A 14,020-nucleotide genomic window follows, 5' to 3' on the forward strand; every position below is an offset into this window, starting at 1 on the left:
GGGACGATTTGACATTGTGTACCTCCTGGCACAATACAGTGAGAATACATAATTTCTGTGGTATTTCTGATAGAAATATGTATCCTGAATCTAATCATGAGGAAACATTAAACCCAAACTGTAGGACGTTCTACAAATTACTTGGCCTATAGTCTTCAAAAGTGTCGAGGTCATGAAAGAAAACTGAAAAACCGTTCCAGATTGAAGAGAAGAGAGAGAACAACTAAATGCACTGTATAACCCTGGACTGGGACACTGGAGCAGAGAGAAACATTAGGACAATCAGTGAATTTGAGTGTGGTCTGTGGACTAGGTGTCCTATGTCAGTGTAAATCTGCTGACTTCTGACTTTGATGGTCATACTCTGGTTACGTAGGAGTATTCTTGTTTTAAGGAAATATCACTCAAGTACTTAGGGGTAATGGTCATCATGTCTGCAACTTACTTGCAAATGGTTCAAAAATTATAATGGATGGCACTATATTGAATCTATAAATAAATGTAAGGTAAATAAACGTCTTTATAATATTGAGGCTTTCAATCCTTGTATATCATGGAGCACTCCATTTATTTAAGATTTCCTTAAATACCTCTTGGTATAAAACTTTCTCCATGAAGATAATGTATATATTTTGTTAGATTTATTCTTAACTATTACAAATTTTTTATGCTATTGAAATTTTTCTAAAAACTTTAATTTTCTGTTAGTTGCTGATATAAAGGAGTACAACTGAGTTCTGCATATTGTGAATGTAGCAACTTTGCTAAACTGTAGATGTTACTGAATTGCCTACATATATAATCCTATCAACACATCAAAACCATTTCCTGCCTCTGGGAAAGACAAATCCAGAGAATTACATTGTAACTTGTTATAAAAATATATAACGGCTGCCATTTTAAAGAGATTTTTATAGCTGTACAAATACTGTAAATAACACAATGATAGTTGAGGTGGTGAAGCCATAGTACCATCTTTACATTGTCACCCAAGGAAGTGAAGTATGATGATTCTATTTGCTTGAGATTTCTAGGCAATAATTCCCTCATAAGGATCATATCTTCATCTCTGTATCAAAAGAAATCCACTGCCTAAGATGCAAAGTAATTTTGAATACTCGTAAATTCTAATTAAGTTCTCAGCATGTAAAACAAGCCTATACAGGGAAGTTACGATCAACCCTTCACAAATGACTTCTTGGAAATTTGAACACTATGCTTTCCACAAAGCTTTCTGGTCTGCAGCTCTGAAAGGACTCCCCACTATTGCCCTTTCCCTTGGCTTACATTCTTTCCTTGTGTCATAAAATAACTTCCTGATGGATTGTTACCACATTACTGGGTATTAGAGCAGTGCACACGATGGGTACTCTACAAATAGCATCATCTTCTCAGGAGATATCTGTTTAATGACCCATCTATAAGCTGGCAGCTTAAGCTGGACAAGACGCCAGAGAGCCCTAAAGGCAGAAAGAACCCCTAAGTGAAACTCTTACTTGTGAGGTTTAACAGGAAGGGGAAACAGGACTGTTGATTATGTAATACATTCGTTCACTGGGTTGTCTCAATACAGTAAAGGAAAACTGAAGGTGTTTAACAGTACATTTTCTAAGCTGCAGTAAGGGATGATGAGAAAGTTTTGGAGATGGATAGTGGTCATGGTTACAAAACAATGTGAATGTACCTAATGCCACTGAACTGTATACTTAAAAATGGTTAAAATGGCAAAAATTATGTTATGCATATATTTTTTAAAGGTGCATTTTTTATTGTTAAACAAGCACCCGATATGACTCTGATATTATTTAGTAACCAGTCATTAAGAGTAGTAACCATCAGAAGCTGACGGCCCTGTGTGTGAAGACTTGATCCTGACTATTACATCATGGAACCTGGAGCAAATCATTTAACTAAGCCTCAGTGTCCTTATCTATAACACAGGAACAATAAAATACTTACCTATTATAGGCTGCTGTGAACTTCAAATAATTTATGTAGGAACTTGGCAGAGCTCATGGCACATAGAGAAGGCTCAATAAACGTTGGCTCTTAATTTCTTTTTAGCTTTTCATAGCAATACAATTTTTATATCTTGTACAATGAGGACTAAAATCAAGGCTCCAGGACAAAAGTGTTATTCATTTTCTCCCTCATCCTTAATGTCATACAGAACTATGTAACTTCCATGCATTCCATGTTGCAGTAGTCAAGGGATGTATGACCACTCAGCCAATGGATAATAAATCTTAAAGCCTCATGCCCGAAGAGGCAATGATTTCAGAGAAGTCAAAAGAACCTGAAATAATTTAATAGGTTAATATATATACATATACTGTATATATATATGTGTGTGTGTGTGTATGTATTTCTTTTATCAAGTATAACATGATCATACAAAAGCATTTATTACAAACAGAATTCACACATACAAAAGGAGGCTATTTTATTCTTTTGTCCCTTTTATATCCTGTTTTAGGCAAAATGAAGAAACCCAGAAAACAAAAGAACTGCACTAGTTCTAAAAACTGGGAATTTTATAAATGAAATATATCCAATCATCTACACCTCCTCTCAAATTCCAAAACGATGAGGCTTACTGAACTATATAGTTAGAATCAACTTAAATAAATCTTTGCACGATTCAGATGAAACATACATTGTCAATGGTTAAAAGTCCAGGTAGAAAAAGTACATAAAATTACGCATAAGTAAAAACATTTCATACAAAAGAAATGGTTTTTTCAAAAAAACCCCAGATAATATCAAGAGGAAATGCACTGAATTTTAAAACATTTTTTTTGGACCATTATATAAAATACCAAAAGGTTCAGCACTGTTGAACAACAAAAGTTTATGTAGAACAAAGCCAAGAGGTGAAAAACTATTAAATGTATTAAAACCATCTAAAGCCAAGTAAGATAAAACTGAACTATATAATTTAGAAACAGGTTTAAGTGCATTTTCTTTGTACAATTCAACTGATTATCACATGTAAAATCTGGCAATTAAAATGCAATTAAATACAGATTTGCAAGCCTTTTGGTCATCATGTAAATATTAATAAATTGCCAATTGGAAAAAAAAACCTTACATACATAATCAGAAAAGCACAACAGTCAAAGATGCACTATAAAATTGTGTGAAAAAAACAATCATACTAAACAAAGATCTTTTAGGCACTTGCATTCAGAAACATTCCTTTTATAAATAAGCATAGTTTCAGTTCAAAAAAATAAAGCTGATTTTTCCCAATTGCACCTATTAGTTGAGAACTATATATTAGGGATGCATTTAAATGGACCATTTTATGAGGCAAATCAACTAAACTTTAAAAAATATGAGTCCACCTACTTATTCACAAGTTCAGAAATACAGGTAATTCCAGTGAGGCACAGATGTGGCCCTATCAAAACATTCTACCATTGGATAACATTCTACAGGATAACACAATACAATGACAAAAAGCAAAATCCACAATTTGGCAATCCTATACAAAAGGGGCCCTGTCAAAAATTCTTTCACAAAACAAACACAATATACCACAAAACAATTAAAAAAGAAAAGCTGAATTTTGAAAACCTTATACAAACTGTGGGATTTCATCTTCAAGGTCTTCAAATTGCTGCATTCGTTTAAGCCTGGGTCTCTGACACGTTGGATGCACATCAGGCAAGTCCTGCTCCTCAGAGTTCTCTTTAGGCTTACTAACTGGCTGCACGGGACATGCCAGTGCGTTTTCGGAGTCCGGAATTGATTTTAGCGCATGCCCCTGAGGAGTGTGAGCTGTGCCAGGAGGCACTCCTAGGGGGGATGCTGTAGGTTTCTCCTCAGCTACTCTCGCACTACCCGCGGGAGCACGTGGTTTATAAAACGTTGTCCAGTGCTGGGGCTGCAGTGTTCTGGGTGCTCTGACAGGAGCAGGAGGGCACGAGTCAGAGGACCGTCTCTCTGACACCTGTCTTGCTGACATGCCTGGTTCTGTGTATGGCTTACTGGGCTGGGTGGCACTGAGTGGATGGTCCCCACCAATCCTGAGGCTGGTTATCACTCCTTCCTCCTGGAGTGCACTGGGCACAATCGCTGTAGTCTTTGCGGAGAGGTCATTTTGTTCACACAGTTTCTCCCGAATTTTCTGTAGAGTTTGCTGGTCAAAGTTGTCAAATTTGCAACAAATAGTAGGGGTGTCTTTTCTATAAACTCCTTCAAAGGTAGGACTCTTGTAAAACTTGTCTGAATTTACACTCCCCATATTTCTGCCATTTCTCTCATAAGGAGGGCTTGCAAGAAGCAGTCTATCTACAGGCAAACTGGCAGGTCTAATCTTGGTCCTTGGGGTATACCTCTCAACAATGCTGTTTGTTTCCCTATTGAATTTCAGAGGAAGTGGCTTGGAGGTTTTACAAACATCTTCCATCTTTTGTGATGCTGATTCAAGCTCGTGGTCTACAAGCAAATGCACTTTGTTGTCTGAAAAAGGAGAAGATTTATTTAAAAATCAAACTTCATGGCACCTGGTTAACAAGAGAGTCTGAATAAATTACAGATCAACATGCTCTCAAAACAACAAAGGTCTTACATATTTTTTCCAAGTTAGTCTCAGTTATCTATGCAGATGAGTTTAAAGGCAGACTTTGTATAAAAATGTTAGAATTCTCTATTTACTTACACCAATATAATAAACAAAATCCACTACAAGTTAGAAAACAACACACTTGCTGAGATAAGTGTATTTTTATGTCTTTTTATGTGCCATGCATGAACAGGTATTTGCTGGGTCAAAGGACTGTCACGATTTCAATATGCAGACATTGGTAAATTAACCTCAGAAAAGTTACATCAATTTACACACCAACCAAATGTAGGTGTGCCCTTGAATCCCAAGGCTTTTGCCAACTCAATTTGCTTTTTAGTTACACTCAAGCCACAGTGAGAGCATATCACGTGAAATGCCTTATGCGTATTCATATCTGATCAACTAATAAATGGACTATAACATTCATCCTGTCCAACTGAATTGTTTTACCTTAAGGGAAAAATGCCATTCACCCCATTTACTGTTTACTTCTAGACTGACTTTCTTCTCTTTCCTATTGAGCTCCCATGGTCCGTGTTTCCTCAGACTACAACGCGGAGCTCCTTTAAACCCTGTGCCTCTTTGCTATGTCCCTCCTAAAAAAAATTCTCTTTTCTGGAAAGTTCCAGCCCTCTGCTCACACTCTTTTGGGCAGCAGTCTGCTGACAGGTGCCCATCAGAACCACTGCCAATGGTCATCTCATCTGACCTTCCTCCTTTCCTTATCTGAGACTGACCTCCCTTCCCTGGGATACCAAAACTGCACTCTCTTGTTTTGTTTTCCCAGGTCCGAACCCACATTTGCAGACCCCTCTAAGGGGTCTGACTCGCTGTGGTCATGCTGTAGGTACCCACCAAAATACATTCTTAAATTCTGAGGGAAAAACGTATAGCCTAATGGATAGAGTGCAGACTCTGAAGCCCAGTGGCTGGGTTTAACTCAGCTCTACCACTTCTGCACTGGGCAAGGCAATCTCACTACCCTTCACTGTCTTCATCTGTCAAAAGAAAATCATAATTGTATCTATGTTGATGTGTGGCCTAAATGATCTAATCATGAAAAGTGCTTAGAATTCTCTGGTATTTAATAAGCACTCAAAAATGACATTTATTATTATAACTATTCTAACTGGGAGCCCTAGATCATGGGAGAGTGAAATAAGCACAAACATAGGTTCAAATATTGACTGAAAGATTTATTAGGGGCATGACCTTTGGCATGATTTCACTTCTCTCAGATCATTAGGCTATGGATTCAATGGGCCTAGTGCCACTGACTTTATAGCACAGAACTATTATGAAGATCAAATCAAATAAATGGAATCAAACAATAAGCATAGTGCTTAGCAAAGAGCAGGTGGGTACTTAATGAATATTAGCTCCCTTACTTTTTAGACCCAATCAGGCTATCATCACTGCTGTCTGATTATACATCAAATTTAACATAGATGGCTGAATTTTTAAAAACTGGAATTTAGCTCTAGTAACTTATAGAATTATAGTAATAAATGGAAAACTTTCTACCAGTTTGATAGCTACCAATCACTGCAACTAAAATTATTACCCAGTGAATAAAATGACTGCAGTCAAGGAAATAAAAAGACATACACATATGTGTACTTAATGTGTTAAAGGCAAGTGATAGGCAAAAGCATTTGAAGAAAATTTTAGGAATTTTAGGAGTCTAATTTTTTTTTGTAATTTTAGGAATCTAGTTGGCTCTTTATGAGCAGTTAGATCAATACAATGATCTATAGTAATAGAGATGCTAATGAACTAACATACTATTCAACACATTTCTGCCACGACTTTAATTCATGGCAAAAATGAAAACAAAAAAATTTTCAGAAAGAGCACAAACAACACCTATGAACTTCAAGATGTCTTTTTATAAAAAGACTATTATAGACAATGACATTCATTTAAACGCGAGGTACACTAAAAGGCAACTTTCTTAATGGCTAACAAACATCCATTTACTAAAGAAGCTTCTTTCTCTGATCACTCAACTCCACTCACCTCTGCTCTTAAGCATGGTTTATTGACATATAGTTTTAAGTCAGAAAACATGTATTTTATCTGGCCACTCACCAATGAGACATGCATCATATTTTTCTAATGCATTCTGCTTTCGTTCTGATTCCTCAAATGATGTAGCTGGTTCAATAATTTTGCTTTCACTATCTGCCATCTGGATATCCTGTTGATGGAAGAGAATTTTTAAACTTGAACAAGCAAACACACCTTAAAATACACAATTCAAAGATTTTTTTTAAAACTTAATATAAACATTATCAAGTTCCAACAAAATTGCATGAAGGTCAAAACTCACTTCCTTTGAAGAGAAAAATAGTGACTTCATGTAGCGTTCTGGTTCTCTTTCTTCTGGTGATAACGGAGGCTTCAGAAGACAGCTTTGATCAATCTGAGGTGCAACACCACCTGTACTACACCCAACTACATCTTGTGGCTGTAGGGACCCATCAAAGATTTTCTGTGAGTAAGTAATCAGGAACTCTACCAACCGTGCTTGATTGGAGTATTCAGCAAGAGAGGAGATGGTGATAGGAGCAGTTGTGGGCCTTGGCCTAATAAGACTTGGTCCAAATATCACCCCCAAGTTTTTGGAGTTCATCTTGTTTTCTTCTGCATGATCTACGACCCTGCAGAGTAGAATACATAAAGCTGGATGATATTTGCCTGTTAGGTTGCCCTGATGGTAGTTTACTATGGGTTGGGAAGGGTGGAGGGAAAATGGGCGGCAGAAGTCTAAGAAAAGGATATATTTATTTGACTAAAAATTGACACACACCAAGTTGGGTTTCAACAGTATGAGGATAAAAATTAAGTAAGTAGAAGGAACTGAGGCAGGATAGGTAGCCTAGGAAATTGACAACCCCTCCAGGGTACAACATGAGGTGCCTCACTGGTTACACAAGTAACAAGTGACTGTATCTAGTTACTTGCAGCTGGAGAAAAACAAGAACCAGTTTCATGCAGCTAGGCTAATTCCTATAACCAGGCCGTGACCTTTATTTAGCTAATTATAATGTCATTATAATCTCATTTGCATTGCAGTTACTATGACTCCCATCAAGCATCTGACGCCATGATAGTTCCGGAGGAAAAATAAGGAAGAAAAAGCCAGACATGAGGATCCTGCCGGAGAAGGATATGAATGAACCAGTCCATGGAACATCACCAATTTCTGCCCCGGGAGGGATAAAAAACCCTGATCCTGACTTCCTTGGGGTGCCTGCACTTTCCTCTCAAGTGTGTACTTTTGTTTTCAATAAATCGCTTTAGCTTTTCTGCATCTGTCTACTCTTGAATTCTTTATTGCGCAGAAACTAGAACCCGGTCGCCACTGCTCCAGGTTGAGCCCTCTCTGGACATCCCCGTGAGCCTCTGGTGACAGAACTACTAGAGTTTTACCAGCAGAAATAAAAAATACCCCTAAAAGCTGCAGGTCCCGGTGCTGGAAACTTCAACATCATTGTCAAATTCTGACTGCTCACAGCTATTCTTCAAGCCTACCTGATTCTCCCTCCTAAACATCTCTCTGTTCTGTTGCCACTCCCTCTGCTATGTATGGCCTTACTTCAAATTCTCATCATCTTTTATTTCTATGACTATTCCAGGAGATCTGAAGGCAGTAAAGGCCTCCCTCCCCTCCAAACCATTCTCCATATTGCTGCCAGAAAGATGTAACAGGCAAATCTGGTCATGTTAAATTCTTGGTTCAAAATTCTTTAGTGGGTACAGAAGGAAGATAGTCAAGTTACCTGCCAGGTATGTAAGGCTTTGTTTACCAGGCCTCTACCTAGCTCACTCCTGCTACTGCTTGTTATATCTTAGTCTAACCAAATTGCTTATACTTCCGCAATGCAAAATTATCTCTTGTATCTCTGTATCTGTTACCCTCTGCCTGGAATGCTCCTCTGCACATTCTCTGCAGCCAAACCACTATTGAGCTCTTCAAGTCTGGCTCCGGGCTATGCTCCTGATTCATGACCCTCCCTCCCCCATCTTCTACTGCTTGCAGTGCATAGCCCCCTTAGAATAAGAATGATGCTGCACTGCCCTGGTCTGCAAGTCTGCCCCTGAAGCTGCCAAGCACAACAGATGACAGAAAACTTTTCATTGTTTCCCCAGCCAGAGTCTGGCACATAGGAAGCATCTGAGGCAAAGATGCTAGCTGCACAGCCGTACATTCAACGTCTCCCTTTCCCTAGCACATACCGGGGGTGCAAAAAAATGGATACACATGACTTGTATTCATCTTTTGTTATTGGTATATATTGAGTATTACAATTTTAATACAGTTTTTTTCTTTCTTAAAATGTGTATGCATTTTTTGGGCATCCTCTGTATTAGAAATGAATGTTCATTTTTAAAAACATTAACACAATAATGTGAATGTACTTAATACTACTGAGCTGTACGCTTAAAAATGATTAAGATGGTAAATTTATGTTATGTGTGTTTTACAATTAAAAGAAAACAACAACAGGATAAAACTGATCAGTTATCCATACACTAATGGATACTCATCTTATACAAAGTTCTTACCGCTTAAGATGTACTATGAGGTAATGAAGACTGTTAAAATTTGATGCTGGTAATTGTCTTAGAAGGTCCTTGCTTTTTAGAAGAATTCGGTTTATTTCTATACAGGTCGGCCATTTTTTGTCCTCGTGGCTATCCTTTTTTGTCTCTTGTTCTTCATTTACACGTTGAATCTCTTTTGCAAGGTCTATAAATTCCTTGTACAATCGGAATAAAATAAATGGTTCTGGAAGCTAAAGAAATAAAATTACATTAGAAGTATCACTCTGTCCTTTTGTTCCCGTTAATATCTGCTGAATAGTACTGAATGGTTTAATATGTCCCTTTACATTAACAAGATTTAAGGTCAACCCACATTTAGAAATGTACATATGTCTGCTACAGACATGATCTATATATAAAGTCGATCTGATATAATCACCATAAATCATATTTATATTAAAAATTAGTTAACTGATAATCAGTAAAACTCTAAATCTTAGATTCATGACTGCCCCCAAGTTAGCATGAACCTCAACTATTTTATTGAAACAAATCCGGGATGATACAAATTAAGTCAAATTAATTAGAAAAAGCTTATACTCTGAATTTTATTGGTATGGGGAAACAGAGAACAAAATGCTTTCGGGTCTTTGTGTTTTAATTAAATCAGACTGAAGATTAGCATAAGACGATATTGCTTACAAGAAAGAAACTGTCAATATTTTATTTATCAAAATTTTAAATATAACTTGAGTTGGCATAAGTAGTTCAACAGAAAAAGTTCCTCAAACTATCAGAGATGGTATGTCTATTGGCATAACTTATTTCAATATTTCCACTGCTTAGCAATGGAAAATACAGCATATCTCTGGTGTCCTATACTATCTGTGGTGACGTAGACACCTGTTGATCCAGTTTCCCTTGCTGGTCCTAGAGAGGCGACGCTTTGAGATCAATTTCTACCTCCACCACTCCGAGGTCTGAAGAAGGTAACTTAACCTCTTGGAGCTTCAGATTTCCCACATGGTATGTGAGTAAAATGAAGGCTACTCTCTAATACTGTAGAATTAAGCATGGCTTTTCACACTAAAGTCTTGGTCCCATAGTATTCCTGAGACAGACCCCATTCATTTCCTTTCCCTGAATGGCTAGAAGAGATAAAGGATGATTCACTGTGAGATTTACAGTCATTCAAAGGTATGTTTTCTCCACTTCTCAGCTGAGAATACTATAAAATGTGATTAAAGAGATCTCAATGGTTTCCTGGGCTAACATGGTAGGTCCAACATTTGTACCTAATTTTTTTCCTCTGCAATCCTACTGAAATACAGCTCAGCCCATAGGACCAAGACAATAGGAATGGAGACAAAAGCAACATTTCACAAGTGGAAGAGCAGATGACCAAGTGCTGACTTAGCAGTCCTGAGAAAGCTGCAATTCCAAACTGAGATACAACAGTTTACAAGATCAGGAAACTCAGTGACTGTCAGCACGAGGGCCACTAATCATGAGAGAGGGTAGGCTGCCCAAGAAGCATCAGATCTCTAGATCTTTGTTGTCTCCACTCCGTGCTCCTGAGCAATCTGTTCCCCAGACGTCTGGGGGGTTCTTCTCTGGGCAATGTTAAACTATCGGTTCCCTGGTAGGCAAATCCAAGGCAAACAAAAAGGTGGGACACCAATCATTGGGTTTTCAGAAAAGGCATGAACGCATTTTTGCAATGAAAAAATTGAAAAAAAAGTCATTACTTTTTCTGACAACCCAATAAAAACAGGAATTTAGTGAAAGCAGAGATCCTAGAGCCTTCTTTCCCTACTTGGCTCCCAGAGTTCTGGTAACACACATCTAGTTAGCGAAAGGCCCTTCTGTAGGGTATCGACCAGTCCTAGAGATGCAGCTATCACGTGTTTCCTAAACAGCCCACCTAGATCACACTGAAGTTCAAAATCTTGAAAGCCTTTATATATTCATTCAAGAGCTTCCAAAGACATTTTAATTCCCAACTCTTTCATTTTAAGCAGAAAACCATGGAAGACAAATCAAAATAGGTAGGAAAACAACAACTTGAAGCTCTAGAACTTCAAGGAAATGAACAAAACAAAAGTTCCAAGAACTAAAGGACAAGTAACCAGAATGATAGAGATCACAGAGTGCCTGAAATAGTGGGTGAAACTACACCCACATCAAAGCAATCATTGTTAAATTTTAGGGTAATGAGGAGAAAAAGAAGATTCTACAAGCTTTCAAGAGAAAATTAATAGACCACATACAGAGAATCAAGAATGAGAAGGATCTCAGGCTTCAAAGAGAACAACAGAAAAAAATGCCTGCAAAATTCTGAAGAAAAATATTTTCCAACCTAGAATACTGTAATGTTCTACACCATTCAAACTCTTCCATTCCCATTCAAGAAAGTAGAATAAAGACAGATAAATAAGGTTTCAAATACGTACTCTTATTCCACATTGCTCAAGAGACAGGCTTGACTAAAACAGGAGAATAAACCAATACAGGAAGACAAGACACAGAAGGCAGGTGTTCCCTTACAACAGAGGAGAGGGTGGAGAAGAGAGATCCCAGTATGACAACTATTCACCATGTTAAAAAAGGCCCAGATGGAGATGAGAACTCTGGAGATTGACACGTTGAGGACCATAGTCACTATGCTCTCTGTAACTATCTCTTCATTTTTACCCAGGACAGAAGGCAGCGGGGCTTGGCCCACATCATTTTTATACTTGGCTCCTCATGACAGTGTGCTGACTGTTCCTGAAACTCCTTCATAATTGCTGCCTGAAGCCACGAAGGCCACTTATCTCACCCCACAGAAGTGTTTTCTTTGGACCTAATCCTGAAAACTACAGGTACAACAGTGAGCATAGAAAGAAAATGCAGAAAATCCCAACCATATTCCTGCTCAACTTCCAGAGCCCAGCTTATAGGACGGACAGCCCTGCCTGATGCCTCAAATATGTTGAACTTCCAGGATGAGTTCATGACCTTGACCACTGACCTCCCACAACAGCTATTTTAAAATATCAATGAAGGCAAAGTTAGACTATGACCCAGACACTGTTCTACTTACCGAATCTTTCATATAACAGTCTGAAGAACAGCCTTTCTTTACATAGCTAGATTTATGCTCCCTACTCAGTTTTCTAACACTTAATGATACATGGTTTAGGAATACACAATAGGTATTAAAACTATTAAGAAAAAAGAGGGAGTTATTAACATGGTTAGGAAAGACCACTGGGTTATAGGCTACGACTGGGCTATAGGCTACAGTTATAGGCTACAACTGGGGAGGAATACATAGGGCCCTTCTAAAAGGTATAATAATGTTCAATTTCCTTAAACTAGGTGATGGGAAGTGAGTGTTTTTAATAGTATCTGTTTGTAAACTGTACATATATTTTATACACATTTTGATCTATATAATAAGTAGAAAGATATTAATATGGTCTTTGTTAATGAAAAGATCTGTATAGCAAATGTTATCAGCAAAATGCAAATCATATTTTTGCTCTTTTCTATTTACTGGTAGGTTTCAAGGGCAAAAACTTTACCTGTCGAAGGTATAATTTTAAGACGTCACAGATGTCATGTGAGCTAAATTCTGAAATGTCTACCAAGTGCATTCCATTTTCCAAAGCTTGACAAAGTTTTTCAGTTTTTATTTTGTTTCCACATACACGATAAATTCCCTTGAGAAAAAAAGAAGAAAAATTTTGAAAAACTCTGCTTTAGTACAAGTGGCTAAATGTGGACATCTAGATATATTTGATGTGTCTACTTTAATTTTTATTAATATTTACAAAAAAACTTAGGCCAAATAAGGTAATATTTTCCAAATAATTCTGAATAAAATCAGTTACTTATTAAAAATTGAGATCATTGTTTTCCTTTAAAGTCTCCTTATCATTAGAACAAATCACACAGGCATTTATATTTAAAAATTTTAATTTCAAGAGTTACAATATACCTGTAGACACAAGGCTCTATTTTCAATCTCTGAGGCACATATTTTGAGTATAAAAGGGATGCCATCTGGTTCCTTTTTTGCAACTTGTGCAAATTCTGCTCCAAATAAGTGTATTTTCCCCAGAAGTTTTTGATGACCACAAATGATGACTAAATTTTCCAAACACTTTCGGTGACAAACAAGGAGACACTGCAAGAAAGCGAAAGTTTAAAACTGGTTAACTTACCTTAAAAACTATTTACAACTGGACAAACTACAGGTAGAGTGGTAACACAACAAAAATCAGTTTAAAAGGCATTACTTGTGGTGTTTGAAATAGCAAAATGAAATATAAAATTATAGAAGGTACACTGTGGTTCCTTATATAATTTATTAAATTTATATTTGCAAAAGATCCTACTCAGTAAAATTAGTAACAAAAAAACGATACAACAGAAAGCATAAAGGGGCTAAGTAATGCTAGAAAGAGCTTACCTCTTCACATTCAACACCTGGGAAGACTACAATGCTTTCACAATCCCTGCATTTCGTGGGGGATCTCAATTTGCGAAACTTGTGGGTGAGAGCTGCCTTTGACATCAATGTTTTCTTACATGTTCCAAGGGAATTGGGTCCTTGCAACAGAAATAGATTATTATATAAGAATTATAAGGCGGCAAAAATTATACTATAGAATAGTGTATTTTGAAAAATCTTTATGCTTCGCCATCATTCACATATTACAAAAAGCTATTATTTTGAGTCTGTAACATCAAAATAAGCATCTTATTTAAAAATCTCTTACAAGGCACATATTTATTAAACATTTTAGCAATGAGTAAAAATCACCACCAAACCAACAAGACACTTACTTCTAAAACAGCACAGCATAATGTTTTCAGAATTAGAAATTTTATACTGTTATTAATATG

The 14,020-nt window shown here is 37.1% G+C and overlaps 1 protein-coding gene across 1 annotated transcript in view; it reads right to left on the bottom strand.

Moving 5' to 3' along the window:
- Positions 1-2,389: 2,389 nt before the first annotated feature.
- The window catches only part of ARHGAP29 (Rho GTPase activating protein 29), a 76,152-nt gene continuing 64,521 nt past the window's right edge, over positions 2,390-14,020 (bottom strand). Inside the window, exons 13-19 of the mRNA XM_019667550.1 lie at positions 13,584-13,723; positions 13,110-13,298; positions 12,694-12,831; positions 9,146-9,375; positions 6,906-7,236; positions 6,665-6,773; positions 2,390-4,467 (exon numbers count right to left, since the gene is read on the bottom strand). Of these exons, the coding sequence (XP_019523095.1) occupies positions 3,581-4,467; positions 6,665-6,773; positions 6,906-7,236; positions 9,146-9,375; positions 12,694-12,831; positions 13,110-13,298; positions 13,584-13,723 (2,024 nt within the window). The 3' untranslated portion in view covers positions 2,390-3,580. The remainder of the gene's footprint in view (positions 4,468-6,664; positions 6,774-6,905; positions 7,237-9,145; positions 9,376-12,693; positions 12,832-13,109; positions 13,299-13,583; positions 13,724-14,020) is intronic.

Source organism: Hipposideros armiger, unplaced genomic scaffold (genome assembly GCF_001890085.2).
Source record: "Hipposideros armiger isolate ML-2016 unplaced genomic scaffold, ASM189008v1 scaffold_501, whole genome shotgun sequence".
NCBI classification, from domain to species: Eukaryota; Metazoa; Chordata; class Mammalia; order Chiroptera; family Hipposideridae; genus Hipposideros; species Hipposideros armiger.